General features: G+C 40.4%; 1 protein-coding gene across 1 annotated transcript in view; it reads left to right on the top strand.

Moving 5' to 3' along the window:
• Positions 1 to 24445, top strand: part of RNF115 (ring finger protein 115) — a 65065-nt gene extending 40620 nt beyond the window's left edge. The window contains 6 exon segments of the mRNA XM_027609446.2: positions 16317 to 16388; positions 17572 to 17644; positions 18597 to 18653; positions 18656 to 18692; positions 21769 to 21884; positions 22766 to 24445. Coding sequence (XP_027465247.1) covers positions 16317 to 16388; positions 17572 to 17644; positions 18597 to 18653; positions 18656 to 18692; positions 21769 to 21884; positions 22766 to 22897 — 487 coding nt within the window. The 3' untranslated portion in view covers positions 22898 to 24445.
• The last annotated feature ends 892 nt before the right edge of the window (positions 24446 to 25337 follow it).

Below are 25337 nucleotides of genomic sequence, written 5' to 3'. Positions count from 1 at the left end.
ATGATGTATCCTTCTCAGAGTTATCGCAGCAGAGGGGCACATTGTCAGCTTTCCCCATCATGGGTAGTGTTGTTTGACCATTTGGTTAAAGCCTTGTCTGCCAAACTTTTCTTATAAAGGTACACTTTCTCCTCTGTAATTAATAAATAATCTGTGGTGATACTTGGATATTGAATGAACATCTGGTTCCCTAGTAGTTTTTTACGTGATGATTCTTGCCTGAATTATTACTATAATGGCTGTAAAATAATGATTTTTCTATTTCTATGATTCTTTCTACAGATACCAATCTTCTTTTTTCTTCTCCTTGCCCTATCTTATCAGTCCACTTATTTATTTTAGCATGGACTCATGGATTTTATTTTAATCATTATTCATTTTGATGCTCATAATCCCAATTTGACCAGAGTAATTGGATCTAAGCATTTTAGGCAGTAACCCTTGTTCATAGCCCTTAAATTAATAAGAGAGTTGGGGTGTCAGAGTAAAGTGATCAGCTTGTGTTTCTCTGATTATTAGCTGACAATTTCTGGCCTACCGGACAAACACAGTTTCTGCTAGGAGTCTTGTAAAGGAAATAAAATTCTTTCAAGAAGATTTTTTTAGTTGCTAATAGGAATGGGGAGAATTATTCTAATTTGTTCTGTCTACTGTATGAATGCTTAAAAAACACAGTATGAATGCCCTTTGGAAGCCTTGTATTTTGTCTGCAATCTGAGACGAGAAGGTAACTAACATTTAATCAAATGCCTAGAATTTTTCAGGCACTAGGCTACATACACTCTTCTCACAGCCCTGGAGCTGGGCCATGAACAGCTAAAGTAGGCAGGGATCAAATTTTAGTATCTTTTGCTCAGAAATTCCTTGCCAGATTAATAAAATATCAGTGTGGACACATTAGCTTGATTCAGTCCTCCTTGGTTGCTTTGCTTATTTATTCCATTGGAAATTGTGGTCTACTCTGTTACTACATTGTCCTTTTTTTTTTTTTTTTTTAAAGATTTTATTTATTTATTTGAGAGAGAGAGAATGAGAGATAGAGAGCACGAGAGGGGAGAGGGTCAGAGGGAGAAGCAGACTCCCTGCTGAGCAGGGAGCCCGATGCGGGACTCGATCCCGGGACTCCAGGATCATGACCTGAGCTGAAGGCAGTCGCTTAACCAACTGAGCCACCCAGGCGCCCCTACATTGTCCTTTTAACTAATAGCAGAGTGGGAGAAAGATACAAGCCTCCTTTTCTCATGTGTCCTTTACAGACAATTGTATTACCTGAGTAACATATACCCTGACTTAATGATGGCTTAAGAATTTTTTTTCTTACACATAACAAGATGTCTATAGCTGGGTGGCAGTAGGATATTTCTATATCTTAACCATGTTAGGGTTGAATCTCTGTGGCTCTCTTGGTCTTTCTCTCATGCTTACTGCCTTAGAGCCTCAGGAAAGAAGAAAGGGAAAAGGGATAGCATCAGCTTATTTGTTCCCCTCCCCCCCCCTTTTTTAAGGAAAGGAAAATCTTTTCCATTGCCCCACTCCCACCTCTATATTCCTTACCAAGAAAATTCCACTCATTGGGCACTTTGTTACATGTTTCCCATCCCCAACTGTAAAGAAAGCTGGGAGAGCATGGATTTAGCTTTTGAATCCTTTGTAGTAGGAGGTGGCAAGGGAGAATGGTGTTGAGAATGGATTTGGGGTCAGACAGCTAGTGTCTGCTAATTAGATATTTTATTAGCTATTTTAGCTAATAGAAAAAGTAACACGTTACTTCAGATTAATTGTAGCACAGGATTAATATTTATTTTACATTAAATAATGTTTTAGCAGTCTTCTGAAGATTTTGATCTGATCTTGTAAGATATGTTAACCACGTGCACCCTCCCACACACACCTTTTTTTTGTGGGCGGTGAGTGTCATGAACTTAGTGATTTTTGGCTCTGAATCAGCATTTTATATATTTTAGTCATTTAGCTTTTTTTTTTTTTTAAGATTTTATTTGAGAGAGAATGAAAGAGATTACGAGAGCGGGGTGAGAGGCAGAGGGAGAAAGTCATTTAACTCTTGCTGATTTTTCCCCTTTCTATCATTATTATTATAATTTAAAGGTTTTTAAAATATTTTATTTTAGAGACAGAGGGTGTGTACGGGGGTTGGGGGGGGGCAAGAGGGAGTGGGAGAGAAACCCAAGCAGACTCTGCTGCATGTTGAGCCCAAGGTGGGGCTTGATCTCACCACCCTTAGTTCACCACCCAAGCCTAAACCAAGAGTCCGACGCTTAACTGACTGCACCATTCAGGCATCCCTATCATTTAAAGTTTTCATTAAATAAACCTACCCGTTTTTTACCTTATTTAGACATACTGTGAAAAGAAGTTTCATGTTATTACTTGTGTAAACATTATTGACTAAATATGTAGATGCAAAAACATTTGCCATTAGGAGAAAGTAACTATATATGTAAATACATTAAAAATGAAGCAACATTATCTTCTAAGGGGTTAATATCAAAGTACGTAAAGAACTTACACAGCTGAACATCAAAAAACTCCAAATAATTTGACTAAATGGGCAGGGGAATCTGAATAGACATTTTTCCAAAAAAGACATATATAGATGGCCAACAGGTACATGAAAAGATGTTCAACATCAGTAATCGTCAGGGAAATGCAAATCAAAATCACAGCGAGATATCACCTCAAACCTGTTAGAATGGCCGTTATCAAAAACAAAAAATAGCCATTGTTGGTGAGGATGTGGAGAAAAGGGAATGAACCGTTGTGCACTGTTGGTGGGAATGTAAATTGGTGCAGCCAGTATGGAAGACAGTGTGGAGATTCCTCAAGAAAAATAGAACTACCATATGATCCACCAGGTCCACTTCTGGATATCAATCCGATAAAAATGAAAACACTAATTTGAAAAGATACATGCACATCCCCCCATGTTTATTGCAGCATTATTTACAATAGCTAAGATGTAGAAACAACCTGAATGTCTATCAGTAGATAAATGGATAAAGAAAACATGGTATAGATATATAATAGAATATTATTCAGCCATAAAAAAGAATGAAATCTTGCCATTTGTAACAGTGTGGCTGGACCTTGCAGACATTATGGTAAGTGAAATAAGTCAGTCAGAAAAAGACAAATATATGATCTCACATGTGGGATCTAAAAAAACCCCCAAATCCCAAAACCAAGTTTATAAATACAGAGAACAGATTTATGGTTGCCAGGGCGGGGTGGGGAAAGGGAGTGGGGCATGGGAGGTGAGCAAAATGGGTGAAGGGGGTGGGGGTCAAAAGGTACAAACTTCCAGTTATAAATAAAAAGTTGGGGATACAGCAAAGTGGCTATAGTTAATAATACTGTATTTTATATTTGGAAATTGCTAAGAGAGTAGATCTTAAAAGTTCTTAACACAAGAAAAAGAAATTCTAATTATGGTGATGGATGTGAACTAGATTTATTGTGATCATTTCACAATACATACAAATATCAAATTTTAAAAAGTATTCTTTGTTAAAACTAATTGAAGATTATTTCATGAATGTTATGAAAGTTGAAGTGCAGCAATGTCTGAAGTCTGTAAGCGATGGTTTCTCGTTTCTAGTAAGATAAATACTTTTATCTTTGCTTACTTATTAGGGAGTTATATGTCAGTGTTTAAAATGCTGTGTGGTATAATTGTAAAATAAACTCTTTAAAAAAGAGGAGTGCAGAAACTAGCCCTGTATATTTGTTGTTGCATGTGCTGAAATCTACAGCTTTTTTGGGGTGATGAAGCATTCTGCAGGTTTACTGTCAAGAGGCTGGAGGGCGCCTGGGTGGCTCAGTCGTTAAGCGTCTACCTTCGGCTCAGGTCTTGATCCCAGGGTCCTGGGATCGAGCCCCACATCGGGCTCCCTGCTCCGCGGGAAGCCTGCTTCTCCCTCCCCCACTCCCCCTGCTTATGTTCCCTCTCTCGCTGTCTCTCTCTCTGAAATAAATAAATAAAATCTTAAAAAAAAAAAAAAGGCTCGGTTTTTTTGTCTTTTTGTTTTCTTGTGGGGAGTTTTTTGTTTGTTTTTTTGGAGTTCAGCAAGGACAAACTTTTAAAATTGCATTCTGCTTGGCCCTGTGTAGGATGGGAGGAGGATATCCTAACCCTTTGTCATGTTCATACGCAGAAAAATAATGAAAGTTGACTAGAGCCCACCTTTTTTTTTTTTTTTTTACTTAATCCAGGACTTCATTTATGTAACTGTTGCTTCTGAAAGGAGAAAAGTTTAAAAGAATGTTTTTGCATCTGTTCATAAGGGGGCTGGTAATTGTTTTGTGTTTACTTTATCACATTTTGGTATCAGGATTATGTTAGTTTGATAAAATGAACTGGAAAATCTTTGTTTTTTTTATGCTTAGGAATAGTTTAAATAACATAGGAATTACCTGTTCCCTAAAGGTAGAAATTACCTATAATTCTGTCTGGGTCTGGCATCTTTTGAGGGACCAAATCTCTTACAACCTTTAAAGTGACTTCTGGGGTTAATGGTCTGGGGTGGTGTTGTATTCATCTCTATTCCCAGCTTCTAGAATAATGTCTGTTTTATAGTGGATACTAAATATATTTCTGTTGAATGAATGGATAATTGTAATTATGTTTCTAAGAGGTATATGGAATATATGCGTTAGTGGTAATTATAGCTAAGAGTTTGTGCCAGGCCCTAGTCTGAGTGCATTACAGATAGTAATTTATTTAATCTTCACTGTAACCCTATGGAGAAGTTACTGTGAATCTCCATTTTACAGTAGAAACTGAGGCACAGAGTGGTTAGGTAAATTGCCTGAAATTATAAAGCCAGTTAAATATTGGAGCCAGGATATTATACAAGTGATGATATTTGTATTTGGCAGGATTATGTATGTTTAAAAAGTAAGCAAATCTAATAGTATCATATTATCTTCCCAATTAAAGAAAAAAAGAATTAAGCATTTCCCTAACTTTCTCAGAAACTTTCCTTCCAAAGTACACATAGTGGCTGTGAGGGCGATCTGGCTGCGACATCTGTCACCCCCTTGATCTCCAGGGTTGATTTCAGCAGATCTGGTGGGCTAGGCTGATTTCCCCTTCCTCCCTCACTGCTCCATGTGCCTCCCTCCCAAGCTGTGCGCTAGAAGAGGAGGACCTTCCCCGATAGAGGAAGACCCTGCTTCCGTCAAGGGTATATGAGTAGCTGTGGTCCCCTGCTAGAATCTCCAAACAAGCTCCAAAGCACAAATACCAATATGTCAGGAAGTAGTACCTGCAAGTTTTTAGTTCACGTTCTTTTTTTCTTTTCCTTCATGTAAATGGAACACAACATATCTTTTTTGGTCATACTTTTATGGGTCATATTCTGCCTGCTTAGCAGGTCTACCCTGTTTCTTCTACAATGATTGTTTCTTTACGTAGTTGTCATTATACGTCACCCCGTGTTTTGTTTTGTTTTGTTTTTTTAAGATTTTATTTATTTGTGAGAGAGTGAGTGGGAACACAAGCAGGTGCAGTGGCAGGCAGAGGGAGAAGTAGGCTCCCCGCTGAGCAAGGAGCCTGATACAGGATTCCATCCCAGGATCCTAGGATCGTGACCTGAGCCGAACGCCGACACTTAACCGACTGAGCCACCCAGGCATCCCCTCACCCAGTGTTTTGAAAGTACATTACAATTTCATATTTTATAGATTTCTTTTTGATTAGATTTTAGCGTGGCTTCTTCCTAATGATGGTTTTTCCCGTTGATTTGAGAGGGAGTATAACGTTTTATTCTGCTCATCAGGTTTTCAGCTGGTGGTTTCTGTGGGCTACATCGCAGGCTACTCCTATTCATTCCACTGATTCTACTATATAGACAGAGTGCTTTGTCATTTAAAAAATCAGATGTCAGAGATTAATTAGCCTTTGTGGGATTATTAATGTATTCCTTACACCAATTTAGGGAGTTACCCTGAAATGAGATTCTATTTTCTTTGGCTTTTTCAATGACATGAGTGAAACCTCTTTGCAAATGTAAAGATGGGTAAGTCTCACATTGTTCATTCTTTTTTTTTTTTAAGGATTTTATTTATTTATTTGACACAGAGAGACACAACGAGAGAGGGAACATGAGAGAGGGAACACACACGAGAGAGGGAACACAGCGGGGAGTGGAGAGGAGAAGCAAGCTTCCTGCTAAGCAGGGAGCCTGATGCAAGACTTCCCTGGGATCAAGACCTGAGCCAAAGGCAGACGCTTAATGACTGAGCCACCCAGGCTCCCCTGTTCATTCATTCTGCAAATACTTGTGAGAGTGTCTAAAGTATGTCCTCTAATCTGCAGCTTTCAAATGATAGTTTATCCAGCTGTAAATAGGGTCCTGAATAGACTAGCTCATCTTATCTAACCTTCAATGAATCTGACCTGTGCCAGAAGACTAATTTATTAATTTGCAGCTAGGGGTATTCTATTTCAGGGACTGGAAAACTCATTTCTGCTTGTTAGCAAAATGCTGTCTTTGAATTTCCCAGATAACAAGAAATCAAAAGCAATCAGATGGTTTCTTGGTGTGTATAGAATAAACAAAAAGATTGCATAGTCTTCAGGAGAAATATCACTTGGATTTTGACAAGTCTAAGGAATTATTCACATTTCACCTTAAAGAATTTTTTTTAGGATGGCAGAATATTTATATTTGTCAGTTCTTTTTCCTTGTCTCTGTTAGACTAACACTTTTTCAGACTTCATAGAGGTTACTACCCATTACTTGCACTTATTATATTAAGACCTGTCTTTATTTTAATGTGTTGTACTCCTTTAACATTTGTTTTTTATTGTTATATTTAGCCTGGTGTTTTGATCAGCTGTCTCTGAGTCACTTTGTAGGGCAGATTACTACTAAGGTTTGCTTCCTTAAAAATACGTTCCCCTGAAGGAGATTCTGAGACCATAGTTTCTTTCTTTCTTTCTTTTTTCTTTCTTTCTTTCTTTCTTTCTTCTTTCTTTCTTTCTTTCTTTCTTTCTTTCTTTCTTCTTTCTTTCTTTCTTTCTTTCTTTCTTTCTTTCTTTCTTTCTTTCTTTCTTTCTTTCTTTTCTTTCTTTCTTTTCTTTCTTTCTTTCTTTCTTTCTTTCTTTCTTCTTTCTTTCTCTTTTTTTCTTTCTCTTTCTTTCTTTCTTTCTTTCTTCTTTCTTTCTTTCTTTCTTTCTTTCTTCTTTCTTTCTTTCTCTTTCTCTCTCTCTTCTCTCTTTCTCTCTCTCTCTCTCTCTTCTCTCTTTCTTTCCTTTCTTTCCTTCTTTCTTTCCTCCCTTCCTCCCTTCCTCCCTTCCTCCCTTCCTCCCTCCCCTCCCCTCCCCTCTTTCTTTTCTTTCTTTCTTTCTCTCTCTCTCTCTTTCTCTCTCTCTCTTTCTTTCTTTCTTTCTTTCTTGATTTTAATTTATTTATTTGTCAGAGACAGAGAGATGGAGAGTGAGCACAAGCAGGGGGACCGGCAGGCAGAGGGAGAAGCAGGCTCCCTGCTGAGCAAGGAGCCCAATGTGGGATTCAATCCCAGGACCCTGGGATCATGACCTGAGCCGAAGGCAGACGCTTAACCGACTGAGCCACCCAGGCGTCCATGAGACCATAGTTTTCTGACCACTGATTGCTACTCACATTTTGAGAATTGAGTTTTTTGGTTATTTAAAAATATTAGGGTTTTTTGTTTTGTTTTGTTTTGTATTAAAAAGGCAACATTACCCAGAAATAGCCACAGTTATACCTGATGCATAATCTTATGGAACTTTTTAAATATGATATCTACATCTATATAATTGAAATGAGAATCGTACTGTACCTACTTTATCATCCCCCTTTTTTATCTTAATAGATTATATGTGTCTTTCAATGTATTTCTGGGCCCCCTCTTGGGTCTTTTAATTAATTCAACAAACATTTGTATATTACTTTGCCAGGTATTATTCCAGGTATTGACTGTACAGTAGTGAACAAAACAGTCAAAAGTTGATTGCCCTTGTGGAGCTTTATAAGGGGAAAGTCAGACAACCAAAATAAGTTAAATCAATAGGCTGTTAAGCAGTAGTAAATGCTATGGGGAAAAAAAGGCAGAGAAGGGAGATTAGGGAGTATGGGAGAAGTGAAGTTTCAAAAAGTATAGTCAGCTAAGACCTTATTGAGAAGGCATTTGAATAGATGTAAACGAAGTGAGGGAATGAGCTAGGAATGTGCCAAAAAGGAGAGGCCAGTTAGAGCAGAATAAGTGAGGGGGAATAGTAGGAGATGCGGTCACAGAGAAGTTGGCTGGGTGTGGGGATGGGGGGGAGAGTGTTAGATCATGTAGAGCCTGGTAGACTACTGAAAGAGCTTTTATTCTGAGTGCAGTGGAAACCCAGTGGAAAGTTTAGGGCAGAGAAATGACATGGTCTCCCTTCAGTCTCAAAATGATGATTCTAACTGCTATGTTGGAATAGAATGGGGGACTGCAGGGGTACAGGGGCAAGGGCAGAAGCAGAGAAACCATTTAAGAGGCTGTTGCATTAATCTAAGCTAGAGATGCTAGTAGCTTGGATAAGGGCAATGAAAAATGATTGGATTCTACATATAGTTTGACAGTGGGCATAATATGATTTGCTGACAAATTGGATATGAGGTGTAACACAAAGAAGAGTTGTGGATGAAAAAAAAAAGAGTTAAGAATGCCCTAAGGTTTTGGTCTGAGCAGCTTGAAAAATGGAGTCACCATCAACTGAAATGGGGAACACTAGGAGGAACAGCTATGGGGGAGAAGATTTTAAGAGTTCAGTTTGGGACACAATAAGTGTGAGGTGCTTATTACACATTCAGGCGTTGAGGTTGAGTAGGCAGAGGTCTTGGGTGGAGATAAAATTTGGAAATGTGCCTTGTATATAAGACTGGGTGAAATCGGGGCACCTGGGTGCTTCAGATGGTTAAGCGTCTGCCTTCGGCGCAGGTCATGATCCCAGGGTACTGGGATCGAGCCCTGCAACGGGCTCCCCGCTCAGTGGGGAGCCTGCTTCTCCCTCTCCCTCTCTCTCTGCCATTCCCTCCACTTGTGCTCTTTGGCTCTATCTCTCTGTCAAATAAGTAAATTAAAAAAAAAAACAAAAAACAGGTGAAATTGCCAAGAGTCAAGAAAGAAAATAGAAGAACTCAGAGAATTGAGCCCTAGGCCCTGATTGATTAGAAGTTTGGAAGATAAAAGAGGAATAAACAGAGACGACAAAGGACAACCAAGGAACAAAGAGGAAAACCTAGAGAGAGTACAGTTCTGGAAACTGGATGAAGACTCTTAATCTGGTCTTAGCATGTGTCTTCCCCTCCAGACTGTGTGGATTGATTTTTCTTTTCTGTGGGTTAAATACACACATCACCCTCCCACCCAACCCTCTTTTATCTACCTATTACTTTAACAAGACAAGATTTTATGGTTTTGGTTTTTTTTTTGGGGGGGGGTAAAGATTTTATTTATTTCTGTGACAGAGAGAGACACAGCGAGAGAGGGAACACAAGCAGGGAGAGTGGGAGAGGGAGAGGGAGAAGCAGGCTTCCTGCAGAGCCGGGAGCCCGATGTGGGGCTCGATCCGAGGACCCGGGATCATGACCTGAGCCCAAGGCAGACGCTTAACCACTGAGCCACCCAGGCGCCCCAAGATTTTATGTTTTTAACAATAAGAAAGTTCATTGTAAGTACTGCATGTATCAGCTGAAGATAATCTCCTCACAATAACTCTTACACGTACTGAGTCCACCCTGAGCAGCCTTTCTTTGTTTCTGCTGCAGAGATGTGGAACCAGCATCTGACTTCCAGGGAGTAAGCAGCCAAAAGAGGGGAATCAGCAGCTCATCAGCCGAGGCATCCCTGGCAAGGCAACTCCAAGCATTTATATAGGGTCAGCTTTAGAGCCAGGAACTAGGCTCTTTCTCAAAGTTAATTATTGCCATTACTTACTGGTTGGTTCAAGCATGTGGTAATTTGCTCTTCTAGCTAGTAGCAAGCAAGGAGGGTATATTATTTATTGCTGTGTAACACATTACCCTGGAATTTAGCAGCATATAGCAACAGACATTTATTTTCTCACAGTTTCTGAGGGTCAGAAATTTGGGAGCAGCTTAGCTAGGTGGTTCTGGTAAAGGGTTTCATGAGATTATAATCAAAATGTCAGCTGTGGCTGCAGGCATCCAAACACTTAACTGGGGCTGGAGGATCTACTTCCAAGATAAGTCACTCACGTGGCTGTTGGCAGGAGGCCTTAATTCCTTACCATGTGGACCTCTGCATAGGGCTCTTTCAGTGTCCCCATGACTTGATAGCTGGCTTCCCCAGTGTAAAGTGATATGAGAGAGAAAGGAAAAGGAAGGAAAGCATAATGCCTTTTATATCCTGATCTTGGAAGCCAAATACTGTCATTTCGGCCATATTTTATCTGTAGGAAGTGGGTCTCTAGGTCCAGCCCACATTCAAGGGGAGAAGAATTAAACTCCACCTCTTGAAGGGAGGAGTATTAACTTGTAGACATATTTTAAAACTACCATATTTCACCCTCTGGCCACAAATTACTTAACGATTCTCTCATGTGCAAAATATACTCGCATCCTCCCAACACCCACCTAAAGCCTTGTCCCTTTATAGCATCAACTTGAAATCCAGGTTGTTAGGTCCGAGTGTGGATGAGGCTCCTTGGTTATAGTTCCGCAAGTACAACTTTTTTTGATGTGAATGCCTATAAATTAAAGAAACAAGTTTTCTGCCCCTCACGCACCCAACACACAGTGATGGGACAGGCATGTACTAAACAGGTATAGAGATTGCTATTTAAAAAGGGAGAAAATGGGAGGCACAAAGAAGTCATACTGATTCATAGCAGTTCTGATTTTATCTGGATAAATGTTGGAAGTTTCTTGATTAGGACTTAGTTCTTTTGCGCAGGAATGCTGCTCTGGTGGCTCATGTTTCCTCCTTCTAGGCTCTTGGTTTCAGCCTCTGAGTTATCTTTTCCATGAAAAGTAGTCCAGATTTGCAGCTGCATAGTTTTCTTAGTCCGCTTCTCGCCAGTAGAATTTTGAGGGCCCAAGAGGCTTCTTTTCATTTTGTTTTCCCTCTATACCTTTTAGTGTAACCTGGCAGTGTTTCTTTTTATTTTTTTTTTTGCCACCCAGGTGCCCCCCGCAGTGTTTCTTTTTAAAACTTAGGGTCTCTTGGGGTGCCTGGGTGGCTCAGTCGTTAAGCGTCTGCCTTTGGCTCAGGTCATGATCCCAGGGTCCTGGGATGATTGGGCTCCTTGCTCCATGGGAAGCCTGCTTCGCCCTCTACCACTCCCCTTGCTTGTGTTCCCTCTCTCACTGTGTCTCTCTGTCAAAAAATAAATAAAATCTTTAAAAAATAAAATAAAACTTAGGGTCTCCTGTGAATGTTACTGAGATTCCTGCCATAAACAAAAGCCACACCCACAGATCCCTTCCAGATAATCTCCTTTCTCCCTTGGGCTTCTGCTGGGATTGCTGAGGGACAATTCTTGCAGTGGATAGAATTTTATCCTCCAAAAAGATATGTTCAGGTCCTAACCCCCACTACCTGTGAATATGACTTTATTTGGCATGAGGTCTTTACAGATGTAATCAAGTTAAGGTGAGATCAGATTGGGTTAGAGTGGGCCCAACTGCAATGGCTGGTATTCTTAGAAGAGAGAAATTTGGACACAGAAGATACAGGAAAGAAAATCACCTGAAGACCGAGGCAGAGATTAGAGTAATGTGTCTGCAAGCCAAGAAACAGGAAAGATTGCTAGGAACACCATGACCTAGAAGAGGAGCATGGAACAGATTTTCCTTCAGAGCTTCCAGAAGGAACTAACCCTAACAACATCTTGATTTTAGACTCTTGCTTCTAAAACTTCTTAAATTCCTTTCCTTTTAAACCATATAGTTTGTGGGAATTTGTTATGGCAGCCCTTGGGGACTAATAATACCCTTACGCTTCTTGGAAGCCCATTTGTTTAACTGAGTAGTTCTTTAGGCTATATAGATCTTTCTGAGGTCTTAACAAAAGAATTTTTATAGCCGCATTCTAGGCTTCCTTGTTAACCATTTTCTTTCGGTAGTGCCATGGATTTGATCTTCCCTTGGAAGCCATTTCTTAATTTTAGTATCATTTACCATCTGGAGAGGCAGGGAATTTTCAGAATTATTTAGTCTTGACTCCCTTTTTATTTAACTATCTTTCCCCATAGGGGTGTCTGGCTGGTTCAGTCGGAAGAGCATGTGACCCTTGACCTCAGGGTGTGAGTTTGAGCCCTGTGTTGGGTGTAGAAATTACTTTTTAAAAAATTAAAAAAATAAACTATTGTTTACTTTAATTTATCCTTCTCTTCTTGCATTTTAATGTAAGCAGCAAGAAGAAGCTAAGAGATACCTTTAGCATTCTTGTCTGGACATCTTGTTAGCGAGACTATTACCCCAGTTCATGAGCCACAGCTTCTGCTTTACGTGTTATGACAGGCAACAACTTTTGCTACTACATAACAAGGATCCCTTTTCCCTCCAGTTTCCAAGAAGATTTTTCTCACTTAAGTTCTCAACCGTAAATTCCTCAAAGGCCATCATACTTCTACTATTTCTTCAAGGCTCTTCAAACTTTCAGATACTCTTCTCAGAGTCCTTCCAACTTTTACCTTCTATTGGGTTCTAAATCTTTTCCCACATTTTAGGTTGTTATTGTAACAGAACCCACTTTGAGGTATCAGAATCTGAATTAGTTATCTATTGGCTGTGTAACAGGTTATACTAGAGCTTAGTGGCTGAAAATAACAAATGTTAATTATCTCATAAGTTCACTAGGTCAGGAATTTGGGGCAGTTTAGCTAGGTGGTTCTGGCCCAGTGTCTTAGGAGCTTTTAGTCAAGATTCTGGCTAGTATTGAAGTCATCTGAAGGATTAACTGAGAATTACTCATATCCTGGCAAGTTTGTTCTGGCTATTGGGAGGAGGCTTATCATGTGGGCTTTTACCGGACTGCTTGACATGGCACTTTTCCAAAGAAAGTGATTCAAGAGAGAGCACAGTGCTCTTTATGACCTAAAATTGGAAGTCACAGATTATCCTGCCATATTCCATTTTTAAGAAGTAAGTCACAGTATGGTATTGGCTTAAAACAGACACCTAAATCAATGGAACAGAATAGAGAGCTTAGAAATAAACTCAAAGGAGGGGCGCCTGGGTGACTCAGTCGGTTAAGCGTCTGCCTTCAGGGTCCTGGGATCGAGCCCCACATCGGGCTCCTTGCTCCGCGGGAAGCCTGCTTCTCCCTTTCCCTCTGCCTGCCACTCCCCCTGCTTGTGTTCCCTCTCTCGCTGTGTCTCTCTGTCAAATAAATAAAGAAAAATCTTAAAAAAAAAAAAAAAAACTCAAAGGAGCCAAGAATATACAATGGGGAAAGGGCAGTTTCTTCAACAAATGATGTTGGGGAAACTGGACCACTATCTTACACCATACATAAAAATTAACTCGAAATGAATATAAGACCTGAAACCATAAGTCTTTTAGAGGGGAACATAAGCAATAACCTCTTTGACATCTGTCTGGTAATGATTTTTTGGATCTGACTTCAAAAGTAAAGGCAACAATTTGCAACGATGTGGATGGAACTGGAGGGTGTTGTGCTGAGTGAAATAAGTCAATCAGAGAAAGACATTTATCATATGACCTCACTGATATGAGGAATTCTTAGTCTCAGGAAACAAACAGGGTTGCTGGAGTGGTGGGGGGTGGGAGGGGGATTGGGTGGCTGGGTGATAGACATTGGGGAGGGTATGTGCTATGGTGAGCGCTGTGAATTGTACAAGACTGTTGAATCACAGATCTGTACTTCTGAAACAAATAATGCAATATATGTTAAGAAAAAAAAGAAGAAGATAGCAGGAGGGGAAGAATGAAGGGGAGTAAGTCGGGGGGGAGATGAACCATGAGAGACGATGGACTCTGAAAAACAAACTGAGGGTTCTAGAGGGGAGGGGGGGTGGGGGGATGGGTTAGCCTGGTGATGGGTATTAAAGAGGGCACATTCTGCGTAGAGCACTGGGTGTTATGCACAAACAATGAATCATGGAACACTACATCAAAAACTAATGATGTAATGTATGGTGATTAACATAATAAAAATTTAAAAAAAGTAAAGGCAACAAAAGCAAAAATAGACTAACAAACTAAAGAGCTTCTGCACAACAAAGGAAACTGTCAACAGAATGAAAAGGCAACCTATTGAATGGGAGAATTTGCAAATCTGATAAGGGGTTAATAGCCAAAATATATAAAGGACTCATGTAATGCAGTACCAAAAAAAAAAAACCAATCTGGTTAAAAAATGGATCAGAAGATCTGAATAGCAGTTTTTCTGAAGAAGATACACACATGGCCAAAATGTACATGAAACTGTGCAGGGAAATATAAATCAAAACGATAAATGTCACCTCGCACCTGTTAGAATGGCTGTTATCAAAAAGACAAGTAACAAGTGTTGGCGAGGATGTGAAGAAAAGGAAACCCTCGTGAACTGTTGGTGGGAATGTAAATTGGTGCACCCACTATGGAAAACAGTATGGAGGTTCCTCAAGAAATAAAAATAGAACTACCATATGACCCAGCAATTCCACTTCTGGGTATTTATCTAAAGATAAAAACCTTAATTCAAAAAGATATCTACAACCCTGTGTTCCTTACAGTATTACTTATAATAGCCAAGACGTGGAGACAACCTAAGTGTCCACTGATGGATAAAGACAATGTGATTTGTAGATTTGTATAAATATACACCAAACACACACACACTGGAATATTACTTGGCAAAAAAAAAAAAAACTTGCCATTTGCAACAACATGGATGGACCTTAAGGACATTGTGACAGAGAAAGACAAGTATCATATGATCTCACTTATATGTGGAATTTTAATTTAAAGAAAAAAGCTTATTGATAAAGAGAATAGATTGGTGGTTGCCAGAGGTAGTGGGTAGGGTGTGAGCAAAATAGAAGGGGTTCCAAAGGTACAAACTTCTAGTTATAAGTAGTGGGGATGTAATGTACAGCATGGTGACTGTATCATCAGGAGAATGGAAATCAAAACTGTAAAGATATTATAGTTCATTACAGTTAATTATAGGTAACTACAGTATTATAGTTAATAATATATTACATATTTGCAAGTTGCTAAGAAAGTAGATCTTAAAAGTTGTAATCACAAGAAAATAAAAATTCTGTAACTATATATGGTGATGAATGTTAACTAGTCTTATTGTGGTGGTCATTTACAGTATATACGAACAATGAATCATTATGTTGTAACCTGAAACTAATAGAATGTTCATGTGAATTATACCTCAATTAAAAAAAGAAGAAGAATTAAGCCACTAAGCTTACACTCATAGGAGGATCATAAAATAATTTATGGACATTTTTTTGTGGACATATTTTAAAACACATAGTGTAGTTAGCTATTGTTGAACTTGAGGAATAGGGAGAGTCTAATATTGGCTACTGCCGTTATTATATTGATTGGCCTAATAAAGTGGGAACCAGGGGGTTAAAAGTACATATCATGTCAATTATATCTCAGCAAATGTAGGAAAAAAGTGCATATCATTCACAAAACAAGAGATCTAGGAGAAAAATTTCTTCAGTCTTTTTCTTTTGCCCATTATCTCTTTGGGTAACAAAGATCAACTCACTAATATAAAGGACTGGGTAGATGTGCCATCCTAAGTGTTCAGAATGACAAGTGTTAGGTGTGTGTGTGTTTGAATGTGTTTGTGTTATGGGCAATTGGAACACCTTTTGAGGGCTAATATAGCATGTTGATAAATGTTGGTAAAATGGGATTATTCTCAAAAAAATTTTTATAGGGCTCTTTGAATAATATCTTACACAGAAACCCAATGGGTAAAACATATAAAAATGGAACTACTGTTGTTAAAGGATGGGCCCAAATCCCGTTGATTTAGCATCCCTTTCAGCCTCATGCTGCTGCCAGGCATCCAAGGAACATAGTGTGAAAACTACACCATGTAACCAGTCCCTTTTGAGCCTAATTCACAAAAAATCTTTTAATACATAAGATTGTAGAGGTCAGCAAGATAGCCATAATAGCAGAATAGCACTTTACCAGGTAGCTGACTGATTTCTGCCATTATCTACTGTATAATGGTTAGTGAAATCCCATGGTGGTTTGAAGAAGTAGTCAATGATTGGTCAGCCACAGATACCTGTAGGATACTTTTCATTAGTCTGTTGTCTTACCTAATTGTTTTTTCCCCAACAGAATAATACAACAGATCTTTACAGGATTCTTTGCAAGTTCTGCAGTTCCTGGATCCTCACATCCTTTTTCCTGGTAAGTAACTAATTGCCCTGTCTTACTTTGCTGGAGTTGCAGCATGTTAGGTATCTGTACCACTGCGACAAAGAGCAGGAGCTGCATAGTGAGTAAAAGATTTGATTCGCAGACTGTTAGATTGCTTTTATTTGCTGAGCCCAAACTTAATCAGAACTTAGTTTTTATTGCTCAGTCTCCTGAGGGCTGTCCTGGTCCCCCAGGTGTGCAGGCACTGGACGTGTCAGTTTTGGTTCATATTCTGGTTTGAGAGTTGTATTGAGAGGGAAATGAGATGGTCCCCGCCAGGCCTGGTATCTGGACTACAGGTTTCTTTTCTAGATCATACGGGAAGATGTTATTCCTTCAGAATTTCTGAAATTAAAAACATGTTGCTTAACTTCCTTTTCTCAAAGTAAGAAGGTTTTCAGAAGAAACAAAGACTGTAATTCAGGATCAGAGTGACGCTTAAGTACGGTAGGGGTTAAGATGGAATTTCCTCTCTTCTGGACAATTACATGCCACTTCTCACTCTGCCCCAGAAGGCTCCTTTGCTCAGAGGGACCTCAGTCCTTCCACACAGTTACCCTATTTTCCAGCCTCTCGTTTCTTTTTAACATGTTCTAGCCAAAGAGTCTGGACATCTGTCATCCGGGGTAGTGCACCGGCAGCTCCAGAGAGAGTGCTGCCGAGTCCCTTTTGTAATTGTTCTAAGTTGTGATTCAGAGAGACTGCTGTGGCTGTTTTTCTACTTGAAAGCTCCTCATTGTCGAGGACCATGGGCAGCCTCTTAGAATGAAGGAAGTCTGCTATAGATTTTGGTCAGTCACAAAGGGAAAACGCTCCTTAAAAAGCAGCTCCATCTATGTTTACTGTAAATGGCACAGTTAGCAGACAAACTTTTCTTAGCCAATAGGCAAGGAGTCACTCTTTTTGCTCTGGTGTGTCATGTGGTATTTTAGGTAGCTTCACATTTTATGTTCTATTGATAAGTAAAAATTCCTTACTTAAGAGAATAAGAGACTACTTCCAGACCTAAATCTGTTTTGACCTTAAAATATTGAGAAAAATTCTTTGCCACTTGATTTTAGAGAAGTAGTGACTTTCCAGCTCTGAGAGAGAGCAGGATCTGCCAGTTTTTTCTGTGGTGTAAGGCAGAGCCTGGTCACTCCATCTAATGCTGTCTGTCTCATCTCACGTATAGGAGCGGGATGCTGCACTCCAACCCTGGGGACTATGCCTGGGGTCAAACAGGGCTTGATGCCATTGTAACCCAGGTGAGGAGCTGCCTTTTGAGGGTGTCTGTTCAGTGTGTCTCATGGTTCCACAGGCTTCCTGCTTTCCTTCTGCTACTTTCTGAAATGGCAGTCACTCTGCTTTCCCTAATATTTTGAGCTTGTGGGTTTCCATTTTACTGAAGGGATAAATGGCTTATGGGTTTAGTTTAGCATCCATGTACCTTCTAGGTCCTAGGGACTTTCTAGAAGATGGCTTCACCTCCATAGGAAGAAAAGACTTCTCCTATAACAAACAGTATTTTGTATTTTTGGCCTCTTGTTCAGTCCTATAAGGATCCTATTAACAGGTGCTTCACAAAAAAGGAGGGTCTCCTCACATGTTGAAGCAGGGATTTCTGCTAGATGGAGCAAAGTAGGGGAAGGAAGCAGAGAAAAAGGTATTCCCATGCCATGTGTAATTGCTTCCACTTATTTATGTTTATTTTAATTTAATTGGTTTTTCATTTCCCTTGTGGATTGCTGAGAATAGAAAGCATGTCATTTATATCCAAATCTTCTCATAGGCAGTAATTTACCTATTTCCTATTTCTTGGCGTACTTTATGCTACTTTCCATACTCCCACCCTTTTTTTCTTCCAGCAGAATGAAATTTTTAGACCAGTTAAGTATTACCTTTTGTTCAGTTGTAGTTTTATTCCTGACATCACAACGCTTATGCTGCCTCTGAAGTTGCTTTATGCCTGGAGGTGGACCTTGCAATGATAGGTTTGTCTGTAGACTTATATTCATGTCACTCTGAAATTGTAAAGGAATTATGAGTGTTCTGGCAGCAGGAAAGGGGGAAACCCAAGCCTCTCAGAGCCCTGCAGAAATAAGAGCAACTAACATTTCTAATATATGCACTGTTTGTTCTCAGCTGGAGCAGCTCCCTCCCCAGGGATAGTGGGATATCTGCCACTTCTTCTTCTTTTTCTTTTTCCTTTTTTTGTAGCTTTTAGGACAACTGGAAAACACGGGGCCTCCCCCAGCTGACAAGGAAAAGATCACATCTCTCTTCCAACAGTGACAGTAACTCAGGAACAAGTTGGTAGGTTCAGTTCTGTACTTAATCTGTCAGCTTCTGATCTCTGTTCAAAATCCCAGCACCTTCCTATACTAAGGATCTTCAGTTAAAGCTATAGCACTCCCCAAATTCCTACCGGGGTGTCATATATGGAACATGCCTACCTTTTCATTAGGTTTAGTCATGTCGATGCAGAAAAAGGAAAGAGTTTTAGTCAAGCCTAAGTTAGGACAGTTGCTGGGGTTGCACTGTCTTTCATGAAGAAGAGAGAGCTCCAAGGAAAAATCATTTGGTGAAGGGTTATATGTTTTTTTGTTTGTTTGTTTTGAGGTAGGCTCCATGTCCAATGTGGGGCTTGAAACTCATGACCCTGAAGTCAAGAGTTGCATACTGTACTGACTGAGCCAGCCAGGTGCCCCTGTTTTTAATATAGTTGCAAATTAGTCTGACAAAGGACAGTCCAGAAAGTTACAGACTTTATCTTATGTTTTTAGTATGTGCAAATCTATATAACTTTAATCTTATGGAAATGAGGGAGGGTTTTTTGTTATCTTTATGTTTTGGAATGCTCCTTTTTGGTTATTACTAATTTTTTTTTTTTTAAAGATTTTATTTTTTTGTCAGAGAGAACAAGCAGGGGGGGCGGCAGGCAGAGCAGGTAGAAGGAGAAGCAGGCTCTCCGCCAAGCAAGGAGCCCGATGTGGGACTTGATCCCAGGATCCTGGGATCATGACCCGTGCCGAAGGCAGACGCTTAACCGACTGAGCCACCCGGGCGTCCCGGTTATTACTATTTTTTTTAACAAAGTAGATATACAGTGTGTGCTCAGGGCAGAAGTAGAACCCATGCTTTGAGGTTTTGTGGAGTCATTTTGACCTTGGTAAATGTTCAAGTATATAGATTCCCTGGGGCCCAGGAGCAGGGCCTGCAAATGTTGAAAGCTGAGAATTTCTTTTATCAGCCAGCAAGTATTTCCTCAACACCCACCATGTCCTTTTTCTAGGTGCCTTGCAGGAAACAAAGAGGTAGAAGATAAGACTTGATTTCTTGACGAGCTTACCAGGGGAAGCAAAACTCAACTAAATGATTAGAAAAGAGTATAAAAAACAGTATTGAGCAGATGATAGAAAAAAATGGGAGGATGGGAATTTGTTTCAATTTTACTGTCAGATACAGTTAGGTTCTTGAGACAGATATTATTTTTAAGCACTGAAGGAATTTAGTGACAAGGAGCATTATTTTGAACTAAGAGTTTCTTTCCCCACAAATTCCAGTTTAAGTTGGAGAAGATTTTAAAGACAGGATAGGCCATCTTAGAGAGGTCATTCTGTTCAAGGAAAAGTATGAACCAATGTGAGAATGTCAGCATGGACATAGTGTCAGAATCAGGTATAAGGAGAGTGACTTTATTAGCCTTGAAATAGAATCTGGTTTGGGGGTAGTGGGAGGCATGACTGGTTAGGAAGGGGCCTTGTCTGTGTAGACCTTGAAACTGGCAGAGTAGTTAGGGCTGGATATTTTATTTTACTTTATTTTATTTTTTAAAAGATTTTATTTATTTATTTGACAGAGAGAGCAAGAGAGGGAACACAAGCAGAGGGAGTGGGAGAGGGAGAAGCAGGCTTCCCGCGGAGCAGGGAGCCTGATGCAGGGGCCCGATCCCAGGATCCTAGGACCCTGGGATCAGGACCAGAGTCGAAGGCAGATGCTTAACTACTGAGCCACCCGGGCACCCCAAGGGCTGGATATTTTAGATAGGAGGCAAGTTTCATAGTTCCCCAAGTGGAGGATTGAAAGAATTTAGGTGGTCTTTAGGGAAGATTAGTTTGGAGGTAGTATCTCAGATAGACTGGAAGGCCAAGAAAGCAGAAGCAGGGATTTAAGGGGCTGTTGCAACATCTAGGTGGGGTGCAGGTAATGGTGGCACTGCTGACGGAAGGGTAGACTCAATATCGCTTTGAAGAAAGGCTTTTATCACTGATTGCATAATAAGATAAAGGGAAAAGGGTCAAAGAGGACTCAAGGTTTTGCAGCTTGGGAACTGCAGAGCTGGTGCTGCCATCCATCTATCAGGGGTGGGAGAACTGTGAGCAGGCCCTGGTTTGGGTATGGAAGTGATGTGATATTTTTAATTTTGAACTTGTTGATTTTGAGGTACCAGCTGGGAATCCCAAGTAAAGATGAGCTGGGAATGGCTATGAGGCTAGTATTAGGGAAAATTAGCTGGTTGCAAAGCTTAGGTAAATTTGGAGGGTTGAAGGCTAGGATCAAGGATACTATCTGGGAGGCTGTTCCAATAGACAGCCTAAATTTTATTTAGAAATAAAAGCTAGAATTGAGGTAAAGGTGTTAGGGAAGAGTGGAGAGGAAGGAGTAAATCTGTTAGGTGGTACTCACTCCAGGTCCTTGACTGCTGTGGGGATGTAGCACGCCCCGGCCACTGGAGAGAGACGCTAGCTGGTGTCGTTAGCCAGACTTGGGAAACTCTGACTTTGCTGCCTCGTACTCCCAATTTAGCTTGTAGGCATTGCCTCATAAAGAGTGTTTCTTGTCTTGACTTGGAACCTGAGCTATCCTTGGGCTTTGCAGTTCTGCAGCACCACCTCCTGGTACAGCTTTTAATTAACAACCTGTACAGAGGGCTTTAGGACAACCACTCTGAAAGAGGATGCGAAGTGTGGAAAATAGCAGGGTAACAGTGGCTTGAGACACTGACTGGGAGCTGCTAAGATTGCCGAGATGCATCCCTTGGTTGTGGTGGACAGATTGCCTGTGTTTACTAAGTAGAAATTGCCAGAAGGTCCAGGAAGACGTTTTTCTGTTTTACTTAATAGATAATCTAAGCCCCGGTTTATTTTTTTCCAAGTCTTGACATTGAAAAGTAGACCTTACATAGTTTTTCTGTAGGCCTTACTTAAACCCATTCATGTCCCTGTCTACTACCACCTCCTCCCCCATTTTGAAATAAAATTCCGGCTTCCTACCTCCTCCACCTAATTGTATCTTTTCTGTAGGTATTCCTTTGGTTAAAAGACAGTAGGCTAGTTTTTTCTCTTTCTTTTTGCTCGCTTACTTTAGAAGGCATTTCTTCCTCCAACAGATATGGGTTTAGAGTGTCCAGTGTGCAAAGAAGATTACACAGTTGAAGAGGAAGTCCGGCAGTTACCCTGCAACCACTTCTTCCACAGCAGTTGTATTGTACCGTGGTTAGAACTTGTGAGTACAGACAGCTGTCATGTGTTTTGGGCCATCTCTGCCAGTCACATCTCCTTGGGGTGGGGGGATGGTTTAGGGTTCATAGAGAGCCAAGCAGAGCAGATTTTAGTCACTGGCTAATTCCTACTGGCGCCATTACCATTTTGTAGATCACTGTTAGGTCAGAACTTCTCTGACCAGAGGTTACCAGACCACAGCCTACAGGTCTCGGGCCTGCCACCTGTTTTTGTAAATGAAGTTTTCTTGGAACACAGCTACGCTCATTTGTTTACAATTGTCTGTGGCTACTTTTGTGCTGTGTCAGCAGAGTTGAGTGGTTGTGACACAGGTGGTATGGCCTGTGAAGTCTAAAATATTTACTACCAGTCCCTTCACAGAAAGTTTGCTGACCCCTGCTCTAGACCATATCAGGTCACTCTTTCTTTCTTTTTTAAAGATTTTATTTATTTGAGAGAGAGCACATAAGTGGGGGGAGGGTGTTGTTGGGAAGGGCAGAGGGAGAGGGAGAAGCAGGCTCCCCACTGAGCAGGGAGCCTGGACGTGGGGCTCCATCCCAGGACCCTGAGATCATGACCTGAGCTGAAGGCAGACCCTTAAGCGACTGAGCCGCCCAGGCGCCCCCAGATCACTGTTTCTGGTTAGTTCTGTTTGGTGATGTGTGGTAGCTGTTGTTAAATTGCTGGCCTAGAATTTTGTCATTTCTGTTTAAAGTTCTGTTTGGAACATGTCCTGTGTTAAACCTTTGAGTCCAGCGTACACTGTGTGAGAATACATGCCCTTTCTGTTTTTCTACTGCCAGCTCTCAGGGTTTCTTAAAGTGTTTAGCACTTCCAGCTGCTCAGGTCAGGCTATTTACATGGATTGGTATCTTTCTGTTTCAGCATGACACATGTCCTGTATGTAGGAAGAGCTTAAATGGTGAGGACTCTACTCGGCAAACCCAGAGCTCTGAGGCCTCTGCAAGCAACAGATACAGCAGTGACAGCCAACTACATGACCGATGGACTTTCTGAAGCTAAAGCCTGCATCTGAGCCAGGGCTGTGGTAGTCTTCTTATCACAGCTGTCAATTGTATCAAAACAAAAAAAACTGTAGGTGGATTTAGGAATTGCGTAAGAAACCCCAACCCATAATATTAATGCAGTGAGTGTTTTTCTTCTCTAAATTTAAAGTTAGTATCTGCAGATGGAATTGTATCTACAACCAAATGCCTCTTATTCCTGAATTCAGAGTGATACTTTTATAAGTGTGAAACTTGATTATGTGGGTTTCCCCTGCCAGAATAGAATCACTTTACCTTACAGTCTAGCTAGGGTCCCACTATCTGTCATGTTCTCTTGTAGTGGATGTTTCCACCTCCTTCTCTAACTTCCACCCTACCATTAGTGTATTTAATTATAGTAGATGCAGTGGAACCACAGTCCTAAAGTCCTGCTGATACAAAGTCTTCTAATTGTACAAAAGCATCTACTCTTGGCCACATAAGCCACAAAGCAAGATCAGATTAATTCAGGAATCTGAGACTAATTGTTTTGTTTTGAATCCTCAAAATCAAAGAAAAGTTACAGTGGGGAGGAGAAAGTGGCTGATTATTGTACTCTTTTGATTTTCTCATTTCAATTTTTAAAGACTACTTCACAAGGTGCAGTTTCTGCAGAAGCCAACATGACATGTCTTAGGAATCTCGTTGTTGGGAATCTGATTCTGGTTTCCTTTTGGAAATGAGTTGGGCAGCATACAGGCACAGAAGGACAGGTATTTGAAATCTTTGGTTCTGAGGTTTCTTTAATGACCCCCAACTCATTGTTTACTGCCTTTTGTCATGGGGACCTTAAAATAATTTCCCTTAGAAATAGAATTACTTTATTACTGCTTCTGCAGCCGATTCACTGTTTTAGTAATTCATTGGTCTTCAGGAACTGAGATTTCACATTGTCTCATTTTAATTTTTTAAGCCCTTTTATCATCTCTGAAATCTTTCTGATCTGCTTGGTTCTGGTTGTACTTGGTATCAAACTGATTATTGTGATCATGCCCGAAACAGCTTGGCCTTGGAGAGGTGGGCATTCTATTTTCAGCCTAACAGTGTCTCATTGCACATGCACATGCTCTTTGAAGCATTTAAGTGTTTAAAGTTGAATAAATGAAGAAGATCAAGAATGTTGTTGGAACTCAAGAGTCTCAAAAGGAAATGATGGGGGCATGTAACCACTGTTCGCGCACCATAGAGGGTGACGGGGCTCCATTTGTCTGGTCACATCAGCCCTTCATAGTTTGGAATGATTTGAACAAGAAGGCCACTCTCTGGTGAGTGTTTTTCTTGGCTAGGAGTCTTTCCTCAGTTTTTGTTGACTATCATACACTGGTTTTATGGGCGAGGGAAGGGGGTTAGAGATATCTTTGTACTTTGGTAGAGGATAAAGAAGTAGGGGAGGGAAGAGAGACAGTGGGAGAGTGGCTTGCTGAATTAACAGCCTGCCTCTAAAATTGTGACCATAAGGTATGATTCACGTTAGGCCCAGAGGAAATAAAATATGTTTTCTCCTCTGCCTCTCATGTTATACCTCTGCAGAGATCGTTTCTTTGGAGAATGTGAGCTATTCACTGTGGGTATCGATGTGTAGCCTGAAACTACACATTGGTTTTGAGGGTGGGGGGCACTGGGGTCAAGAAGCTTGGGTGGGGGGGAGGGGTGAGAGGTATATTCTGAATATTTAATTGCCACTGCATCGATGGAGAAGGGCCATGCTGAAGTTGGAACACATTGTAGTTTTCAAGTAGAACAGTGTCCACTGTCTCAGAAAAATTATGACAGCCAGAAATTACTGTCTCCCTGTTAGAGCCTGGAGATGCCAGACAAACAGTTGTGTTTTTACTACAAATAGAAAACTAGAGAACCAGAAAGGATCTGAGTAGCTCACAAAGGGTCAGAAAGTAAGTACTGGATAGGGAGTTACCTTTTCAAAACACAGAATAGCAAATAGTGGTCAGTCTCAGTTATCTGAAATTTTCTTCTTTTTTTTGCTCTGATAGAGGACATGAGGCTCCTTTTGCTGTTTCCTGTACCTTTTCCACTTAATGATTCTGTAGTGAGTGTTTCTTCCTAGGAGGTATCTTGGAATTCCAGGTTAATTTAGGTTAAGGAGTGTAGTAAGGTTCTCCAGAGAAGCAGAATCAATAAGGCAGTAAGGGTGGGTAGGTGTGTGTGTCGGTCTGTCTGTGTAAAGAGATTTGTTATAAGGAATTAGCTTGTGTGATTATGGAGGCTAAGAAGTTTCAAGATCTCCAGTCAGCCAGTCAGTAGATCTTACGGTGTAGTTCTAGTCTGATTCCAAAGGCCTGAGCACTAGGAGAGCCAGTAGTATAAATTCCAATGCAAAAGCTGGTGGAAGTTTTGAGACCCAAGAAAATCCAGTTGTTTTTTTTTTTTTTTAACATTTTATTTATTTGAGA

Source organism: Zalophus californianus, chromosome 4 (genome assembly GCF_009762305.2).
Source record: "Zalophus californianus isolate mZalCal1 chromosome 4, mZalCal1.pri.v2, whole genome shotgun sequence".
In the NCBI taxonomy this organism is placed as follows: domain Eukaryota; kingdom Metazoa; phylum Chordata; class Mammalia; order Carnivora; family Otariidae; genus Zalophus; species Zalophus californianus.
The sequence above is the reverse complement of the archived record's forward strand: the minus strand, read 5'-3'. Positions and strand labels throughout refer to the sequence as shown.